The sequence below is a fragment of the Lineus longissimus genome, chromosome 10, assembly GCF_910592395.1.
Source record: "Lineus longissimus chromosome 10, tnLinLong1.2, whole genome shotgun sequence".
Taxonomy (NCBI): Eukaryota; Metazoa; Nemertea; class Pilidiophora; order Heteronemertea; family Lineidae; genus Lineus; species Lineus longissimus.
In genome coordinates, this window is record NC_088317.1 from 685027 (window position 1) to 706279 (window position 21253).

At 43.8% G+C, this 21253-nt stretch overlaps 2 protein-coding genes across 4 annotated transcripts; one reads left to right on the forward strand and one right to left on the reverse strand.

The window, feature by feature from the left end:
- Positions 1 to 169: 169 nt before the first annotated feature.
- Positions 170 to 5332, forward strand: LOC135494998 (P2R1A-PPP2R2A-interacting phosphatase regulator 1-like). Of its 2 annotated transcripts, none has more exons than XM_064783381.1 (9): positions 170 to 323; positions 509 to 723; positions 930 to 1062; positions 1207 to 1295; positions 1502 to 1553; positions 1713 to 1994; positions 2258 to 2402; positions 2695 to 2803; positions 3077 to 5332. In XM_064783381.1, exons 2-9 carry the CDS (start codon positions 569 to 571, stop codon positions 3324 to 3326), a joined length of 1215 nt encoding a protein of 404 aa, XP_064639451.1. In that variant the 5' UTR covers positions 170 to 323; positions 509 to 568; the 3' UTR covers positions 3327 to 5332. The 2 variants fall into 2 exon arrangements, with proteins under 2 accessions (XP_064639451.1, XP_064639452.1); XM_064783382.1 differs by having other exon boundaries at positions 2698 to 2803.
- A 667-nt stretch (positions 5333 to 5999) lies between these two features.
- LOC135494445 (uncharacterized) lies at positions 6000 to 15389 on the reverse strand. Of its 2 annotated transcripts, none has more exons than XM_064782422.1 (4): positions 15288 to 15389; positions 14595 to 14680; positions 7574 to 14280; positions 6000 to 7333 (listed from the first exon to the last, which is right to left on the reverse strand). In XM_064782422.1, exons 3-4 carry the CDS (start codon positions 14249 to 14251, stop codon positions 6509 to 6511), a joined length of 7503 nt encoding a protein of 2500 aa, XP_064638492.1. In that variant the 5' UTR covers positions 14252 to 14280; positions 14595 to 14680; positions 15288 to 15389; the 3' UTR covers positions 6000 to 6508. The 2 variants fall into 2 exon arrangements, with proteins under 2 accessions (XP_064638492.1, XP_064638491.1); XM_064782421.1 differs by having other exon boundaries at positions 15272 to 15383.
- Between the last annotated feature and the right edge of the window lie 5864 nt (positions 15390 to 21253).

The window sequence follows — 21253 nt, forward strand, 5'->3', positions numbered from 1 at the left end:
CCTCACTAGATGACTCTAAGGTATAATATACCGCAATTTGATTGAAAAACATTAATAAAACAAACAAATGTCAATCCACCAAAGTTAGAGGACCCCCATCAACATTTTCATCAGCGATTTCATCAACAGTTTACACCTTCCCTATCATCCTATTCGCCGAAGTCGCAAAAGTAGAAACAAAATTATTCCATTTTGTCAAATTATCACGTCAAAACTCACGAAATAAATGCCAAAAGCGACGTTTTCAAAGCATGAATTAAATTGCTATCGTGACTTTGTAATCAACAGAATCTTAAACTGCAATTGAATCCTTCACGACTAAAGTAAGAATTCTGTAAAATAAAGAAAAAGAAAACAAAAAATTAAATTTGCCCAAAAATCATGAATGTAGGAGAGAAGAAATCGTTAGAGAAAGTGTGAATATTTGCCCACAAAAAGCGATGGGAATTGTTTTTTGCTTCAGTTTCTGGTTCATTTTGTCACATCTCTTTTCTGTCCTTCAATTTAGAACACTGACGATATTCTGCCGAGTCTGAAGAGGAGCTATGAATCGTCCATTCATGAAATAATGGAGGGGTCGTTCCCAATGGCCAGTAGCCAGATGGAGGTCGATCTACCATCAACGTCTGGCTCTGGTACCAATCTTAAACGCTCCAACAGTGCCCCAATGATAAATGCCTTGCCACCAAATACACCAACGGAAGCCGTTCCAGAAACAAATCGGTAATTGTATGTCTTTGTCTAATTTATGCTGTTGGAATTGACTTTCAGTCATCAACGAAGGCATAGTTCGGTAAAGTAAATAATTCGAGGTCTGGGTACTTACTGTTTAGTTGTCTACTGTTTTGTCATAGGCAATGGCAGTAACTTTTTCTGCTTGGCATTTCTTGCTGATACTTGTGCTCTAAATCTCTGTTTTCTTTTTATAGGTCTCACACACCACCTCTTAGTCTCTGTATACAACAACCTCGTCCCCTTGACTCAACCAGAGTTCGTCGCTTCAGCTCAAGCAGTGTCGCACTGACATCAATTAATATCAGTACTTCAGCTCCACTTAATACTGTAAGTTTGTGTTCAAGAATAATCTGATAGTTTTGGATATCTATTATTTTCTCAGTAACAGCTCTTTTACTCTGAAAGGAGTGGAGACCTATCAGTTCTAGACTTGCTCCCTCAGGTTGGTCATACTTGTCATTCATTTTTCAGACACCAATCAAAATTCCATCAAGATTACATCAAATCAAGAATGAGGAGAAACTTAATATAATAGTGAACCGAGAAGCTGCCCATGAGAAGTAAGTCCAAGAATCGTACCTTATCTCAAACGGATCTCTTCTAAGAACTTGTCTGAATGACATGGCGATGACTGAGACTAAATCTACCTTTAAAGAAGGGCTGCGTTTCCATCAAAATGATATTAGTGTACTGTGTCTCAACGATAAGCAGGTTCATACTAGGCGATAGGTATCACTTGTCATCTGTCATTCTTTATATTTTTCAGAGAAGTGCAATCCGCCATGCAGATATCCAGTTCCTGGGATGAATTTCACTTGGTAAGTTTTAATCCATAGTTTTACCTTCTCCAATGTTATATTGCGCTCAGCTCCATCACCACAATTTAGAAATGCCAAGGGCAGTTCATTTTGGTCAGGATTGTGCCTAATGAAGTGCCATGCTCGTGATCACATTCAAAACATTATCTTTCATTTCAGGATGACAACAATCAAGATGCCGACCCAGTTCATCAACAACCCCTAGATGGCACTGTGGGCAACATGCACAACGCCCCTCAACACGGAGCAAGTCATATACAGAGTAATGTACATAGTCTGAGTAATGTACAGGACATGCCGATGTCCATGAACATGGAAGCGAGTTGTAGCAACTCGTTAGGGCCGGCCATGAAGAGGCAACGTTCGTACAGTGAAAGCCTCCATGTGTTTCCTTCACTGTTCCCACTGTCGGGGTCCCCGTCACCAACCAGAGTCGGGAAGGTGAGTTGCTCTCCACTTTGCTAAAACGAGACCATTTTGAGCCAGATCAACATGAATGCGTTCTAAACATTAAGAACTTGGCTTCAAGGTGTTGCTCTAGTTTCCAACCGAGGGCAGTCTTGAAGGATGTCCTGAGATCTCTGCTTGGCTTGTATACAGGTTACTGGGCTCCTTGAGTTGACTTCAGCTGAAAGGGTTGAGAATGTCTGCATCCGTTTATGTATATTTCTGTAGTTCTTCATTTACTTCTCTCTCAACTCCAGCAATGTTATTCACCCTCAATGCAACAGCCAGTGAGGAACTCAACCCTTACACCAAGTCCAAGTCCTAGTCCTACCAGAAAAACATTTGCTAGAAGTTTGAGTCCGATCGCCATGAAACCAAGTACTCTCGGCATGAAAAGAAAACGTGAGTATTCATGTGTCTGGCAACTGTCCTGCAGCAGCGGTAGACGCAGACAACCCACAGCTGCAATCAGTCCTTCACATCACATCTTGTTCGGCCAGCTGGCCTTGTCATGAGCATATTGTCTAAATAAGGTTGTGGAGCTGCTCCGCTGTACAAAGGGACCCAAGTCCAGTCCTTGTTTTATATGACATAACAGTTGGTACATGTGGCTTCTTCTGAATGCTACTTCATTGCTGTTCATAGAATCACCTTATATCATGGACATAGAATAACGTTCCTATTATTTTTCCAGTAGATTGTGATAATGATGGCTTCAGTAGTTACATGAGCCCGCCAAAGAGATTCAGTACTGGAGCAAGCACTCCAGACAGGCAGAGTGCACCACATCCCCTCACACACAGGTAGGTCACTGACTCTTGGGATGAAATGGTCCAACAGCGTTGGGAACAACGTTGCATCAAACACAGGGGTGAGTGCCAGGTGGGGGGTCAATTCCATGACATCAGACAGGGGAGAACTCGCGTCATATCATAATTGGCCAACCAGGTCAAATCACCACGGTCATGAAACATTGTGGTCGGCCTGGGAAACTTGTATTGAGAAACAGACAAGAGACCAAGTGTCTCTCTTGACCTTTTCTTCATGTGCTTGAATGCTGTTGATTTTCATTTCAGTATATCATCGAGTAGTTTAGAAGATAATAGCAGCCCAGAACAATTGGTGCCACGCGGGGCCACAACAACTTGCACAATCGGCAATATGCAGACTCATCGCTCACCGTGTTATACTTTCACACCAGTCTCGGTCACCGAGGGGAATGATAATGTCGTCATGACGGACTCAGAAACATCAGAGATCACAGATATAAGTGACAGTTCTATGTCACATATGCAGATGTCGCCAGTCAGGCACGGGCATACGTGATAAATGGATGAAATATTGCATGATAATTTAAAAGAATTTAACCTCTGTTGCCTGAGAATATGACTTTATGGGTGATATGACCATCTTTGAGATAGTCAGACAGGAATTGGTCAGCGGCAAACCACAGGTGTCAAAAGAGGCTGAAAACAGGGCATGTGCTGTTGGCAGCGGCAGGGTATGTGTATTATTAGGGGTAGTGAGTGGTTCTAATGCAATCAGTTGTATGGTCAGTTGGTGTGATTTGTCGGCCGGTATTTTCTCCTTTTGTTGGTTCAAAATGAGAAATTCTTGTCCTTCGACGAGTGGAAGGAAATTGAGCTGGGCATTTAGAAGTATCCATCCTTGCACCTTGGGTGAGGTTGTTTCGGGTAGGACAATGTGGCTGTTAGTGTACATGTAGTCTAGTGCACAATGTCTTAACCAGATTGTCATCGTGTATAAATGTAGCTGGAGGTCAACAAAAGAAGTCTGATCAAGTAATCCAAACATTTTCATGCCCATTTTTTTCCGCGGTTACATGGCATTGCAACTTCGGTTACTTTAATTTCATATTTCATATTGACGTCATCACCTTTATAGAGTTGATGCCGTGTATGACTGATGTGTTGCTTGAGGTTTTGATGGCAAATCCATGCATGGGGAGAGCATGACGTGTGGTGTGACGTCACATGAAGAGCCTCCATGTAGATAATGACTGAGAGGAGTTGGTGGTAATCATCTTTTCCTTCCCTACTCAACGAGCACAAAACTTGAAGAATATAATTACCCAGACTGAAGTGCATTTTGATATTGTAGACACACCAAAACATATTTTGTATATATTTTTGCAGATTTGCATTTTACAAGTAGATGTTGTATGATTTATAGATATTAAGCCAGTTTTTCAGTGTGTGACATAATTTTACCCGAAAATCCAAGTATTGGTGTGAAGTCATGACTTTGTGACAAACTTGTAAGATCTGAATAATATACCTACCTGTTCACCACTTCCCTGTGAGGAAAGTCGCCCTTCAAATCTGAGTTAGTGGTTTCACTAAAAACAGTTTGATTTTGGTAAAGAATCAAATTTTGAGAATTTTTCATTGACTTGTCCATGTTTATGCTTGGTTGAATATTTTGTTTAAACCTTTGTTGATATTTCTGTAGTTTACAATGAAGACGATATATCAATAGACATATGGGCAATTGTGTACGAAGCAAGTTTTCTTGTCGTAAGATTGTAGTGTAAGGTCAACAGTACATTATCACTCTGAACGTGATTTAGTTCAAGAGAAATACATGTATCGTAACTTGAGTGGAACTATCCTGTGATTGCAATGTTACAAATGTATGTAGGCTATTTGGTAACTCTTGTATAGGAAGTATCCGAGAGTAAGACACGTGTGAAGGACGCTGTCCTATAACCTTGAGGAAAAGTAACGAACTTCATGTATTTGCTATGACGTGTATTTTGACTTGCCCGTAGGCCTAATCCCTTTTTGCATAAGTATTTTGGTAAAACTCTTGTTGATCTCTTGTGCCATAAGTTTTCATATAGTGTGTTTACATGTATCTGTTGTGGCAATCTGGACTGGCTGTCAATTGTATCTTGATATGTCGTTGTGAGGTGACAAGATAAGATGAGGAAACGTTATTCTCCACAGGCTCTGGGTTAGTCGCTCAAACAAGTCACAATTCTAATATCTTCGAAGGGCTCTCAGCTCAGCCTTTTTGTTCAAAGTAAGTCGGGTCACTACTCTTTGTTCAGACTTTGGGACTCTCTCAGCAGTGTTACATTATCCTGGCATTTTCCTGCATGCAGAATCTTTAAAACCTAGAGACCTGGATCCAACACTATGCTGTATGGCAGTTGTGACAAAGCTAACCTGGGTGTGCAGGACTGGGGCAAGTTATGTTTGTGCCCTCGTCGTCCGATGTTGTAAGTGTAGATTCCAGTTGGAGTTATTTATATTGTGTACAGTTGTAAATAATGTCCATAAGTAATAAATATATATGAATTTACATCCTTTTTGTAGTTGTGTCCTTAGATGTGGTCAGATTGAGAATAAAACAGTATTCTAGTTGGTAATCAACAGGTGGTTGAAGTAAAGGAGAGCCCAGACCGACGATATCTTTCTTGCTTGTGGCAGATTACCAATTCATGTGAATTGGGAATTCTTTGGCCGAGATGGGTGCCTTGGATGCAGAAATGATTGTGACAATGCAACTTTTTACAGCCTTGGCACACCGGACATACTGCAACCTGTCTTCGTGTGACTGAAGTGGTTCCTAGCAGTCTGCAGGAATTGAACCGACAGAATGCGACCATCTCCACTAAAATGAGCCTGCCTGATGGCTGTGAGGCATGTCCTACATGAAGAGAAGGGCACAACCAATACCCTACTCCCGCCATACCCCAACTGGGCATCCACTGACGTCAGGGAGAAGGTAAAGACAAAGTTCTGCTGGGGCCGATGGTTGGGACTCTGCCTTGATCATGATGGTACCATCTTCCAGAAGGCAACAGGAAGTATGATCACAGAATCCTCATGAGAACTTGTATGTGAAGCCAGTTAAGAGACGTTGTGACTTCCTATGTTGCCTGTGTGCATATCATGGAAGTGGTGGGAAGTCACTACAGCTCCCAACTGATTTTACAGCAAGCATCAAAAATCAAACTGGGAGTAATTTTTTTTCAAAATGTAATGAAAATGCTTTAATTTCAACTAATTGAATGCCACACATTATGTACATGTACATGTACATGAACTTTTGAAAATAAATTGATACATGTAGCAATGGAACATTGAAGGTGAGTAAATGCTTTTACTTATATAAATATCAACATCACTGTTGTATACACTGATGTCACACTGACACGTTCACTGTACAGTGACAACGTTTGTTTCTGATTTCTGTGGCACTCACAGCAGAAACTATTCAACCAATTGCTGTGGCCTTCTCCGGCACTGGTGCAGACCAAGGAAAGGATACTTTAACCCTTGATTTCGTGAGGGTGGCTGTCATTAAAGTCTAGAATACCGCCGGCATGCATGAATCAGGGATATAAGGTTGGTACATGTATTCAATGTCAGATGATCAATTCATTCTTTGTTCCACACATTTCATATGTAGTTTGAGAATCTTCGTTTGAAAGCAATACAGTTCACAACAGATTTTTAGAAACATTGTCCCGCTTGACTTTAGACTGGCAGACACTTCAAACAGAACCATTTGCCATTGGTTTGATCCTGTGTGAAGCTGATACACTGCCAATGATACCATGAATGACAGTTGTCACAACACATTGCCCTCGCGTTACACTCCTCCTGGCATTCCGCACATCGTAATATATCACCGTCAGTGCAAACACGTTTTGCGTCATCGAACTCAGTCCTTGCCTTTCGTTTGAGTTCTTGCTGCTGCTCCTGGACTGTGACGAACTCATCTGCGTTGATGATACTATCAATCGCGGACAGGACTTCCTCAGACATGGTATGACTTTTCGCACCTGAACTAGATGCAGCAGCAAGCTGCCGTTTCAAGTCATGCCCACTGAGCGCGTGTCTGGCGGTGACATGACTCGTCAGATCATGCTCAGAATCAAAGCTCACTAACGCCCCCTGACTCCAGCATGTCGTACAAGAGAACAGTTTAATGAAGTGGGCCTTACTCGTGTGTTTGAACAGTTCATCAGAAGATGAACAAGTGAATGGCGGATTCATTTTCTGCGCAATGCACATGCTACACAGCATATGGTCCTGCAAGATGACAATTTTCTGTTCATCAACTGTTTGAGCAAACTGAGCGAGAGCTTCGGCTGATATTGTCTCAAGTTCTGGGTGGATAGTCTCAGGGATAGTTTCAACACCATCGTACTCAACATTCTCTGCTGCCTCCGTATCTTCCTGATGCGCGGCATCATCCTCTTGCTCTGATTCTTCTACTTCTATGATTTCCTCCTTCGGTGTCAGATTTGTTGTCTGTCTCTTGGGGACCTTCCTAATGGCCTTCCGCCCCGATGACAGCTGCAATGAGAAGATAAAGGATTGAATGGGTGACAGCTGTTGAAAGTTCTAAACAAAGGAATTCATTCTAAGTTAAGACTTTACTGATGCCATTCAACATGACCATCTGCTAGAAAGCTAAAGACTAAGTTTACTACTTTTCTAAAAATGGTTGTCATTCCTTCAAAAGTGGTAAGAGAATCATTGGAGGATTGACCATTCATGCCCAACAATTCAGTAGACAGAATTTGACTGACTTACCTTCAGCTTGACACCTTTGGCTTCCTTGATCCGTTTGAGGCGACCCCTGATGCGTTTCAAGGACACTGTGCCATCTCCCATACTCATGATCTTCTTGGTGATCATGGTAGTCTTGCTCGAGTGTCCTGCAGTCAAGATCTGCTGGTCCCACATATCGCGCTGAGACTGGGACGGTCGCTTTGTAGGCTGGTATGCCTCTTCTTGGTGGTAGAAATCGTTACCACGGCATTTGAAGAGTTTCCACGTCGACATATCATCGCTGTACAAGACCAACTTCATTTTCCAGCCACACTGTAGATGTTTATGATTAATCTTCATCTTGCTCGCACTGAACTTTTCAATGATCTCCTTGGAGCGTAACCGATGGGTTTTCTTGTAATAGCGGTAGCAGGCAACACACATCAAATGTCCATCTACCTTGCCCCAGCTCTTTCTGCTGCCAGATTTCAAACCGCAGTGTGTGCAAGCTAGCATCTCCTCATCAGTGTAGAGCATCAGGCTGCAAGCTTGACAGTACTGCTCATCCTGGCCTTGGTTCACTTCATTCAGCAGTGCACCGCATTCTGTCCGGCAGGCAGATGTCACCCCGGAGCAGGAGACATATCTCGTCACTTGAATGGACCCCGGCTCCACCTCCTCTGTCAGTGTGTACGTCTCATCCGTCCGGTGCGTTATTCCCCAAGTATCATGTTTCTTGATCGAGACCGAAACTGCATTTGGAACAATACAGTCAACACACTTCTTGTTGTAATTGAGGCAATTCTTAGTGTCGAACTTAAAATTGTCAAAGAACCATCGTGTTTCCAAGCCAACAGCTAGTGTACCTGATTCAACCCATTCATTCCTTCCCTCTGCATCCTGAACCGATGCATTTTTTCTTGCCCATGCCATGCCTTCCGGACCATTCGCAAAAGCCTCTATCCTTGCCATTGCCTCCTCATCTTCTAGACCCTTAGCAGTACATGAGAACCCCTTAAACACAACTTTGCCATTTTTGAAACAAGCACGCAAGCGAATACTTGCTGGCTCAGCATAACGTAGCGTGTAGGGCTTTACTAACAAGTCCTTGAAACACGTCACACCCTCAAAGTCTAATGCTGTTTCAACGCCATGTTCTTTCTGCAACCAATCGTAAACTTCCAACCCACTGACGAAATCGTTCACTCTCCTCATTGCCTCCGCGTCTTCAAATCCAAGCTCTGTGCAGTCAAAGTCCTTTGTGACTGGACCTCCTTTACGAGGTTTCATCATTAACATCAGTTGATCTGGCTCACAGTATTTCAGTAGAGGATTTGCCGACAGAAATGAGCGCAGATTCTTTGGGACGGTCATGGTGCGGAAAAGTGCGTGCAAGCCCTGAACCCATGCCAGGCACTCTTCGCTGTTTAAGAACGCCTGGACTGTTTCCACGCTATCCTCTCCTTCACATGGGAACTGCCGTGTAAACTTGGCCTCTTTGTCAACATTCAGTTGGATATGGAGCTGCAGATTGTTATTTTTATCATCAAATTTACAGGAAGGCTCTTTCCCCAGGAATTCTAACACCACATATGGGGCGTCCATCGGATAGTTGGTAACTGGTTTCGGATACTTTTTCTTTGGTTTCTTCACTTTTTCTATCTTCTTTGGGGTCACATCATCAGGGCTCACATCGCTTATCGTTCTTTTCACCTCCTCTGGTGCAGGCTCGTGTGAGAGATTCACCTCTGTCGTCTGTGTCGGTTGTTTCTTCTCTTTCTTTGCAAACGACGCCATCTCCCTAATCCTGATTTGTTTCCCTTTTAAAGGCACCAAGTCCCTGATCTTGGTTGGTTTGATAACCAATTCCACACCATGTTCCTCACGCAACCATGTTAGTATTTCATTTCCCTTTACAAAGTTAATGACTTCCTTCATCCCATTCGGATCATTAAAGCCAAGTTCAGTACAACCAAAGCTTTTCTGTATTGTCTTCATCTTCTTTATTGAGATTGATATGACCAACTGATCTGGTGCGACAAACATCAGGATGGGATTCGATCTCAAGTGGCTTCTTAGCTGTTTAGGAACCATGATGACGCGATAGTTATCTGAAATTTCCCTCACCCATGTGAGACCAGCTTCACCATCAAAGAACTGCTCAGCCTCCGAAATGACCTGCTGCAAATCATCACTGCTTTCACAAGGGAACTCTTTCGTGATTGTGGCTCCTGGATACGCTTTCAACTCTGCTTGTACGACAAGCAATTTACTGGCAGATTCATAAAAGAGCTGCGGCTCTTTGGCTAGGAACATCATTACATTTGTAGATGCCTGTAGACTGATCTGTCTTTTCACATATGCACGCTTGCTGGCATTCTCAGCACTTGGAAGAGTAGCAGGACTTGCTACCGTCTCCATCAGGACGTTCATTCCACTGCCTGCATCCTCTGTATTCTTTGTCGCACCATTATCAACATCGGATGGAGCTGGCTCACCAGTTGGCTCACCAGCTGGTCCCGCTGAAGCAAACACGGCAGTAGCAGTCAAGGAATCCTTCCCCCATTTAACTTTCAGCTCTCGGCCATCGGGCAGGGTGACCTTGGCATGCGGATTGTCTTTCAGTAGGTTCATCAGCCGTGGCGACATACTGAGTATCTTCCCTGATGTGCTGGTGGAAAGCTGAGAAGCGAACTGCACAGAAGTTGGCAAACTTTCAGTACTCGTAGTCGCAGCTGGTAGACCTTTATTTTCCTGAGGGATGGTTACTTCGTCAGTTGATGTTGTAGCTAAATCTTGTGCTGTAATGGTTGCTGGTGCAGCGCTCTTTGACATTTTGATTATGTTGGGGCCTGTTCCAACCGTAGACACATGACCTGCATTATTCTCCATGGATGGCCGTGAGGTGTTGCTACTGGCAAGAGGCACATGTTGTTGGCCACTCAGTACCTCACTGTCCTCAGGAATATCAATATTTGGGATTTCTGTGGGCTGAATTGGCTCGGTCATTTGTTCTTCATCAATGATTTCTTCGCGTTGTTCTGCAGCAAGCACAGCGGGAACATTATCAGATCCGACATCTTGTTGGGGCAAGCCGACAGGAGCAACTGGAATAGCTGGGATCGGCAGCAAGACTGCCTGTCCGTTCTCATCAAGTTTATAAATACTGAAAGATCCACCAGATGGAACCTCAAAACTACTGAAATCTGTGCTGGCTTGCATCACAGACATGGTACCTGGGCGATGAGATTGTTCTGAATTCTGTTCCACTTCACCTGTTGATTCAGGACAGCTTGAGACAGGGTCTGCAGGCCTCGAAGCTGAGGATGCCCTCCTGGACCGTGAAAGAATGTTTGGCTTTCTGCCGGATGATGTGGAAGGTGCAGGTGATACTGTAGCAGGAGACGCACTTGTTGTTGTGTTCGTCTGTGCAACGACTCCTGTACTTGTCATGGTCACGATATTACTGGGGGTGACATCAGCCGAGACAATGGGCAATGCAGCAATCCCTGAATTTGATATGCTCTCGAGGTCCACGCCTGGGAGAGGGATGATTTTATTCCCACTTGGTGTCTTGACCAACAATGCCGGCACCATCGTCCTAGAAGATGAGGATGTCGTGGGTGTATTTGCATCTTTCTGAGTAGCAGAAATGATTGCAGAAGCAGATGTCACAGTAGTTGTTGGGGTAGACGGAGCTTTGGGCTTTGCTCTACCTCTGCTGCTTGTAACAGCAGAATCACTAATGTTGGGCGATAGTTCTGCTTGTGGCTCTTTTGTATGAGAAACTGAGTGCTCAGTTCTGCTGCGTTGCTTCTCAGTTGGCACAAGTGTCCGACCACTTCGAGTCTGGAGGCCAGGAGACACAGGGAGACTTGCAGTCTTGACTTTCTCAGCTTTATGCTGAACAACAGCGCCCGGTTTTGCCAGCGAAATTCCCTCCTTTGCAGCACTTCTACGGGTTCTGACCCCAGGTGCAACGACAGCAGACGTATTCACTGGTGTGTCCTTGTTTGCACTGCTTCGAGTTGTAACACTTGGGGTCATGGGTGTATCTGGTGGCTGCTCTGTCATCTCAGCCTCCTGTACTTCCATTGGAGCTGGTGTCTGTTCCTCGCTATCTGACCCAATAACAATTGGTTCCTTCTCTCGTGCCGTTTCAGCAGAAGACAAGCCATCACCCGCAGGACCTGGAGAAGCATACGTCACAAACGTCTGAACTGGAGCTGTCTTCTGTACAACAACACTAGGATCTTCTGTTGATGTCAAGGTTGTCAGAACCAACGTCTGACCCTGACCTCTTCCCGGGTCATACATTGCCATCATTTGTGGTTGGGCAATCTGCGTAAGAGTCATTGGCATGACACCCGAGGGCAGAGAAACTCCAACAGTACGAGAAAATGAGGTCAGAGTGACTGGCAAAACTCCTGCAGGATGAGAAGTTGGTGTTACTGCAATGCCTGTCATGCCTGCCAGCTGAGTGTTCTGCTGTACCACAACAGGTGCAGTCCCAGCAGATTGAGTTGCTTGCATCACTGGATTAGCCGCAGCCGGTCCTGTAATTGGTGTACCCGCCACTGGTGCAGCCACAGCAGATGGAGGGACTTGTATTGGCATCACTGAATTAACCGCAGCCAGTCTCGTAATTGGTGTCAGTGCCACTGTACTGGCCACAGCTGGTCGTGTAACAGATGTCTGCGCCACTGGTGCTGCCACAGCAGGTTGAGTGACTTGTATCGGCGTCACTCTATCAGCTGCAGCCGGTTGTGTCACTGTTGTCAGCACTACCGGTGCAGCTACAGCAGATTGGCTGACTTGTGTCGGTGTTGTCACTGTGGTAGCTGAAACTGGTTGCATAACTGGTGCTGCTACAGCAGGTGGAGTGACCGGCGGTGATGTCACAGATCTGACTGGTTCTACTATCTGCTGCCACGGTACAACAGGCGTGACTCCTCCACTGACCTGAGCCTCCTCACCAGCATCTGTGCTCTTGTTCTTCTCCGTTGCCGTAGTAACTGCTGGTTTCTTTTTCTGCTCCCTGCGTTCTTTCATCCTCTGTTTTTGCTTGATATGGTCCTTCAACCTTTGTTTGAAAGATGACAGGCCATACTCAGATTCACTAGGTGTGGATGGAGATTTTTCTGGAGGCGTTTCAATATTTGAATCCGCAACAACTGTTTCAGCAACATCATCTTTCTTGTTATCATCTGGAGATGGTTCTTTGCCTTTTGCAGCATTCTTTTGGTACGGCTTCCATTTTCTTAATTTTTTTGTTGCAGCTCTGAGTCGGAGTGCGCTTGATCCAATAGGTGCAGTGACAACAGCAGGGCTGGCTACATGTGCTTCAGTCATCACAATGAAGGTCTCCACAGGATCCGTGGCATCGACTGGCTTCTTGATCTTGGAAAACCTTTTCAGTTTCTCTTCTCCGATGATGTTGCCTATCTTGACTTGGCCAGAGCTGAGCCAATTGATCACACAGAAACGCAAGTACCGCGCATGACTAGACAGGTCAGGCATGAGGTGGGTTATTCTGCATCTGAGAGAAGCACATTCGTTATCTGATCGCTTCGTGTTCGTCAATGTCTGGAATTCAGTTGGGAAGAATATGGCAAGCGCAACGCCGAGGATGACAGCAGGGCCACCGAGGACTGTGCAAGACTGCTTGGGGTAAACTGAACAGTTGTAACTGCATGTATGAGTCTTCTTATTGTCGGGGTAATGTGCATAACTAATGTTCAGAGCCACATTGTACATTGCAGTGCCGTGGAGAAATCCTAAAAGAAACTGTTTTAAACTCTGCGCCATGCCAAATGGAGCCTCTAAACCTAGCGTGTCCACGTATAAGGCATCGGCGGAGGATTCACCAAGAGTCATAACACAGAATGTGTAATGGTTACCGCCGTCGGAATCATAACCTGCAATATTAACTGTGGGCTTGACATTGTCATTACTTGCAGTTTGCTGCACATGTAATATGAAGATGAATTTGGTGAAACATTTAGCTCGTGCCTCCTTACCATGACGGCCTGGGTCTGTTAACATTGCATTTAGATAACCAACAAAGTAATCTTCATGTTGCCTATTGAGAACATCGATGAATTTCATGACGACTGTATCGACGTAGGAACGGTTACAACACATACTGGCGAGGTCTTCCACGGTGGCTTGGACCGAGCCAACCAGTGGCATGACTTTATTGAACGGATGGTCTGAGAGGAAGTCTCTAAATGCCACCATTCTCATTTCAGGAATGTTCTCTGCTGACTCATATCGCCCCAACAATGCCAAGTCATCAAACCAGCTGGCCTCAGCCTGCACCATCATCTTTGTTTTCTTCATCATATGGCAATACACAAACTTGCCAACACCTTCCAAGTTGAACAAACCATACGGCAGAAAGACACTACAAGAAGGCGAGGCCCGTAACTTCTCCAGCATTTTTTCACACTCTTTTTCTGGCGGCATGATACTTGATTTGGTCGCATCGGCAAATGAACTACTTTCAGGGGCGACACAGATACTGTACTGCAGCTTTACAATGCTCGGTAGTGTGACGCCTAGAAAGTCACTCCGTTTGACCAGGTAGGGCTTCCGCTTGCAGATTTCTTCGATGGTGATAGCTGCTCCCCGGGAGGCGCTCGATGCCCTCGGTGGGCGGTAGGCCTTGTCGTAAGTATGGGAGTCATCATCAGAGGAGGATGATGAATAGTCATCCATCTTGCCTGGATTGTACTCGGACAGGATGTCTGAAAGACAAACAAGAGCTGTGTGAGCAGATCTAAACTTAGCGTCAACTTAATGTCAACTACAGAACATTAGTCAACATGACAACAACTGATATTGGCCGTCTGCTCACGTTGGTCCTGATGCCACTTGAGCATGAGTATTAAAGACTGTAATCTGTTGTATCTAATTTCTCTCAGAGAAAATTATTTTACTGATTATATGTCATCAAACTCCTGATGGCTATTTAACTGGCAGTGGCAGGGTGGGCTTGACACATTTATATGCCCTGCACTTCAACTTGCTGAAACTTTTCTCAACATGAAAATGTGTTTACCTGTGAAAGTGTTCTTACTTTAGAAACCACAGTAAAGTCCGCAGGATAATACTCCTTCAACTCAAGTCACCAGGCATTACAAGTGGCTGTAAAAAAAAACGAAAACATGTCAAGCCACTATTTTTTGGATTTACATTGTGCCTGTGACCAGACCATAGACAATTTGTCTCCAGACCAAGATAAAAATTGACACCGACAGGTTGCCTGTTGACTTGTTTGCCCTTCCAACTGCACAACTCGATATACATTCCCCATGGGGCGGGGCCTTTAGCCGGCTCTTGGCCGTGGGCAGGCCTGTGAGCGCCACATCAAACCAGCACTCACGGCACCAGCAGTAAACAGAAGACAAAACTGCACCCGTCTTGGAATGGGCCAAATTGAATGGCGATTTGAGCAATTTTTCATGATCCTAGGCCTACAGTCCTTCTTGGGCATCCCCATTGACATATCTCAAACCTCCTCGAGGCACCTTCAACCTTAGCAGAATGCGAATGGCCATTCACCACGAGCATTCATATATATATGCAAGTTGGCTTGCAATAAGGCAATGCACTGTGTCTGCGACTGTTCTCTTCCTTTTATTCATGATATTGCTTGGAAAATTGTAAAATAATCTGTTTTTGCAAAATTCTGGCTAATTCTACGACAAACAACTAGTAAACTGTGATTTTCCTTACGCCTTATGATTCATACATTTCATTGATAGATACTTTATATCGAATTTCTTATTGTAATATTGTGTTTTTCATGATTATTTCGCCAAATTTTGAGTAGACGAAATCGTCAAAATGGCGGTTCTTCACTGAATGACGCCACAGCGCCAACACGCCTCGCCGGACCAGGTTGCAATCACATGATCGCCTTGCCGCCCCAAATTCCAAGAAATTTGTAAAACTTTATCCAGCCAAAATATGAAAGTTTGCCTCTAAAAAAAATTTTGAAATGCTTAAAAACTAATATTTCAATTTCAAGAATTTACAAATTTGAGCAACATTGTGATTTTTGAAACATTTTTTATTGCACTATTTGCGCAAGGTTACATGATTCACGGCAGGCGACAAGAGTGAATCGGTTATATGGAACTACACGTTCGCTTCTCCGGCTGATATTCGACTCACATTTTAGAACTACCGGTCAAACGCAGTCAAACGAACGAATCAGCGCGTAGCCTTGGAGGGTGGCGTATCCTATGACGCAACCATTGGTGCATCGTCAGCTAAGCCTAATTAGAGGCAATTAGTGCATTTTTTTGCATAAGCAGACAACTAATATGAACATTCTATTCATTTTAAAGAGACATTTTACAAAAAAGTTTGAGTTTCACTAAATAAATTTTGTCGCATGACGCGATTCATCTCCTTTACCTGCACGGTGTTTGGAGGCAAAGTCAATATGGTCACTTTGCAAGGAAATTGAAATTGCTACAGGTGGCGCCACGTCGTAACATGATCTAAAAATAGAAACAGGTGTAACAGTAGATTTGTTCACTTGGTAATTTAATCCTTGTTGGTGGCTATTTTGTTTTGATTGAAAAGAACTATAAACAATTTTTCGGCCCAGAGGGAGGGGGACAGGGGGAGTACCCCCTCAAGCACTCCCAAAAAATGTGTTTTTCATGCATATTTTGGACGCAAATTTTGCAAAAAGTAGGGTTGTGCTCCCCAGCCCCCCCCCGGCCAAATTTTAATACGGCCCTGATATACAAAGTTTCTGAGACGGTACTTATCAAGCAGCGTTCGTGCTGCCATTGAGAGGGACGATCGTCGTTGGCACATCCGAAATGCCATCATCCCAGCTCTTGAAGGTCTTGACGTCTCCTGATCTAGTTTACAGTACTGACTCTGTCATGTCTCTCACAGGGACGACTTGCGCAAAATTATTGTCTAATATTGATTTCGGGACCGTGCCAGTTCCTGCAAATTTGATTATTCACGCTAAAACAACTCTACATTCCATTACAGCATCAAAGAGAGCGCGATTCCAAGATATCATGGAACCGGTTGCATAACACAATCAGAAAGAGAGTCAGAAATTGACGAATTAATTTGTGGTTGTGGTGTTTCTCGGAGGCTATTGTTCAGTTAATTAGCAACCAATCAGTGATTATTACCTAATCAGTGTTGTTTACAGATGTCCCTGGTGTATGAAATTGATTGAGTGATTGGGCTTTATCATTGCATCACGGGAGTTAGTGCGTGGGTTGGCGAAGTCTCAGCTTGTTATAGTTGCCATTCAGGAGGAAACTGATTCCTAGACACTCGACATGGTGGTCGGCTTCATTCACTGTTCAAAGATCACTGATGACTGCAATAGATGGTTGATTCACTGAGTCAGTATATTTGCCCAATTTGTTCGTTTTAGAATGACCATTGCGGGGAAAAACGAGATCCAGGGGGTCATGTTGGTTGGTGTTATACGACAGGGGGCATCCTGGACTTATGGGATCAGGACGATAATGTACCTTTTCCCCTCCACCCGCGGGACGCATCAATAACCCCGTGTAGAGCTCGTTAGGGTGACTGCATCCATCAGAGGTTGTTTTTCAGTGTCTGCATGTGACCTGCGGACGTACAGTGCTGAAACATGAACCATGATGATAGTTGAAAACGTCAAATCGGAAATGCGTCTATTTCAAGATCTGTTTAGGGAAAAGGGATTATCAAAAATAGCCTTGGAGGTAGTATTACAGATCCTCCTTTAGATATGTGTGCTTTGAGGAGGCCCTTGGGTACCAGCTCTCAGCCAAGGAGGCGGGCGCTCGGTATTAAATCGAAAGACCACAGTGCGATTAGATATCAGGGGTTCAAATGGCGAGGTATGTTCGGAGAAGGATATTGTGGGTAACAAATACGAAGGATGAGAGAATATTATTGGACTTGAATGAATCAAGGGTATTAACAATTGAAATGTTTTGTTCGGGGAATTTGATCAAAGGAAGATGGTAATATTAGGTTCTGTTTCATCAATGGGAGAGAGGTTTCGATATCAAGCCTCCCGGCTTTGGGGAAACACCCTTCCCCTATTCTCTGCATGATCCTCTTTATACAAACCGGTGGAGTAACTGCTATCATGCAATTACCTGTGAGGAAAGGGAGCACGTTGCTCACACGGAGTGGAGATATTGGTACCATGTTATCTGGACCAAATCAAAACTTTGATAAGTGTTAATGCACAAGCTCGTCGAGCCTACATTTTATTTCCATAAAATTGTTATACTGTATATTTCTCTAAGACTTTCAAAACAACCTCATTGATATCAAACGTCCGCAAACTAAAGGTCATTGTGATTATGGCCGCCAAGGCACAGAAATTATCACAGTCGGTAGAGTGCAATACACTACCATCAACTGAAATTCAAGATCATTGACATAAGTCTATAATATTTATCAAACAAGCTCCGCCCAAATCCTATCTTTGAATGAAAAGATGCATGGGTGGAGGTGACATTAAGACACGTATATGAAAGGCCCAGGTCTCTCTGTTTATTATGTATTGATCCGCCAGGCCAGTAATCACGGAGTCCGATCAAAGACAATACATGTACATTATTTTATTCGTACGCGATATCGCTCATGCGGAACTAATTTTGGTTGTCGTACTCGCAGTTAATCTGGCTTATGGAATGGGTGACGGGTGATTACATAACACACTGTTACCCCTGCTGCCTGCCTGAACAACTGCAAAAGTAATCACCACCATTAGTTTTGCATGAGCGAAATCACGTACGAATGAAATGATTGTCTTTGATCGGAGTCCGTGGTAATTTAAATGTAGAATATCACAAGCTTGGCATGCAGGTGTGAGGTCCGACAGGAATAGAACATGGGCACCATAGATATTCTCAAATTCAAATAATTAATGTAGATGTAAAAGTGGCCTTTGAGTTCTCTTGTTTATTCAATAGAATGACCACTCAGTCATAATTCAAAGTAACAAAAAGGTTGTAAAAATCAATTTATTGAAATGTCAAAACCGATAGGCTTGATGGCGGATTGAACCCACTCCATTTCAGTTCCAAGTTTATCGCATTGATGTCTTTGATAATATTGACCATCATTTAGATTGTAGGTGTCGCACGCCCACATCGAAGGTTTCTTATCCTCTTGAACAGAGGGTAAACACAAACATCTAGCATTTACACTTTAATCTTGGATCAAAATGTCCACTTCAGAAATTTGACCGTCCGCATGCGCCAACGTCACACGTGACCATCCTTGCCACACTTGCTGACATTTAAAGGACGTTTCGACACACATTTGATTGTAAATGATCCTTTAGTTTACCTTGATCGCAGTCTAAAAATATGACCGGTTTTATTTCCAATATCGGTTAACATGTGCGGACGGCACTTGTGGGTGTTACAGTCATATTTCATTTCATTTGAATTCTCAACTTACTGAGAAGAAAATAACAATGATATTGATTGAAATTTGTCTTCAAGGTTGACGTCTAAAAAAAATAAAATATAAAGAAATAATATACAATGTACAATACAATTTTTCTGTAAATGCCTTATGTGAGGATTTGGGGGCGGGTATGGGAGCCAATTGTGAGGAGTGTGATACACATTGATGCTTTTGCATTAGCCTTTGCAACCTTTCATTAGCCAATCTCGTTAAGGAACGTCACGTATTCAAAGTGCAAGGTAGATAACATCATTTGAACGAAATGCTCCTTCTTCATGCTGCTCAATCTGTGCCATCCTTTGTGTTCAAGCTGACAGTGAAGGCCATTTACCCGGATCAGGTGCTGCATCAGGAACTATTGTCTCTGAAGCTGCCATCAGGACAATTGGATTGGATTGTGTGATGGACCCATGTTAGTGTGAGTCACTGGGACAAGATGAGAGACTGATTAAACCTTTGAACCCGCCCTTTGAAATGATCCAACGCATCCTGGCTGATGACCGAACTGATCGTCGAATAGATTAGTGGTCTTAACATGGCATTCTGGTTGTGACTTTGTCCTCAAAAGATAAACTTGGGATGAATAATAATTATCATCGAACTCGACGGAATCCCTCTCCGCGAATTGCTGCAATCATAGAATGATATTCACAGGGTGGAAGTTAGCTCATACATGTATATATCTTCTCTTATCATTTATCAGACAATCCAGCCTTCCCTCGTGTCAAGTGCAGATGTGTCACCCGGACATTTCCTTACAAAGTACTCTGCCATATTACTCCTCATTTCAGTCGATGGCATGTTACTCAAGTATGCAGGGTCCACGGTTTCAGATCCCATTGCGGCGATCCGACTGACTGGTGTCACGTGAGCAGCACGATGGACACATACACCGGGCCATAAACAAGCCCAATACCTGACCACAGTCGCTAGAGCTTAGTGCCACCAATCGTCCGAGCGAGCCCTCGTTAAACGCTGTTGGGACCAGCAAATCACAGAAATCAACGATAAATGTCTCTTGGGTGCAAGGTCGCCGGCCCGGGGAGACCACCACGCGGCGATCAGGCGTCGCGTGACAAGTGATCGCGGACACAACGGACCATAAACTAACCCGCTAATTGACAACGGTCGCCAGCAATTGACAATGCCTCCCGTGAGTCATGCCATGATGTATAACACCAGCTATTGACGCGATTATTTAGTTAATCTCGATAATCCGGTGCGTGTCAATAAAACAGGACGGCATCATTATCTAAGTTTATTCAGGAATCTTGGAATTAGTGACGCTATTTATGTGAAATTAAGTTACGCGGAAGTGACACAGTGTTCGATTCTGCGCGTCTTGCAACTCGATCATAAACAGAGCTAAGACGAGGGAAAAACGATTGGGCCTTTCTTCAAATCAAATTTTTCTCAGTGGTTTTGGGGGTCTTGAGACCATACCCTTCAAACTTTGGGGTGTCCCTCGATTTTCGCCTCTAATCCAAGATGGCCGTCAAAATTCAAAATGGCTGCCACAAAGCTTACAATTGACATTCTGAAAGTACTTTGCCCTTATAACCATATGGTCCGATTAGGCTCGGCAGGAAGTTTCCCTAAGCCATACGCCAGCCAGATTAACCTATTATGGACGGCTCACCATATTATTCCCTTGAAATAATAAATTGTTTCTCGCCAACCAACTTCTGTCTTCAGAGTTGAAACTCTTCCGGCCTTTGATCACTTGCTTTAACAGAAAATTCAAACGATCGTAGCTTTCATGTGTGTTGTCGAACTGACGGCCTTTGGATATATGTTGATTTTTTGTTATGACTAAGGTGTGTGCTGCCGGTGACAGCTCCAATTCCCAGCATTATGGCTTCTGTACAAAATCATCGAACACGCGGCCGCGATGTCTGCAAATGACACTCTACATATTTTTAAAAGAATGTGCTAACGCTTCATTTGTTTCGATCAAAAACTTATCAATGAAATCAACGTCGGTGTCAAATCTAGCTGCATCCTCTGATGTGATATCCACTGACGTTCTACAATCCCGCTCAAACGCCAATCGAAAGCCAAATTATGTTTGTCAAGTATGCGCATGCTGCGTTATTCCACTGACCTTCCTACACACCAGGAGATGAGACACTTTTACCACAGGTGACTCTTGTGGTAAACAGCTGACTTAGGCGAAAATATCAATTTGACAAAAAATGACTTGGACATGTATTTCATGAGGGTGACGATACCTTGATTTAGGTTCTTGCACTG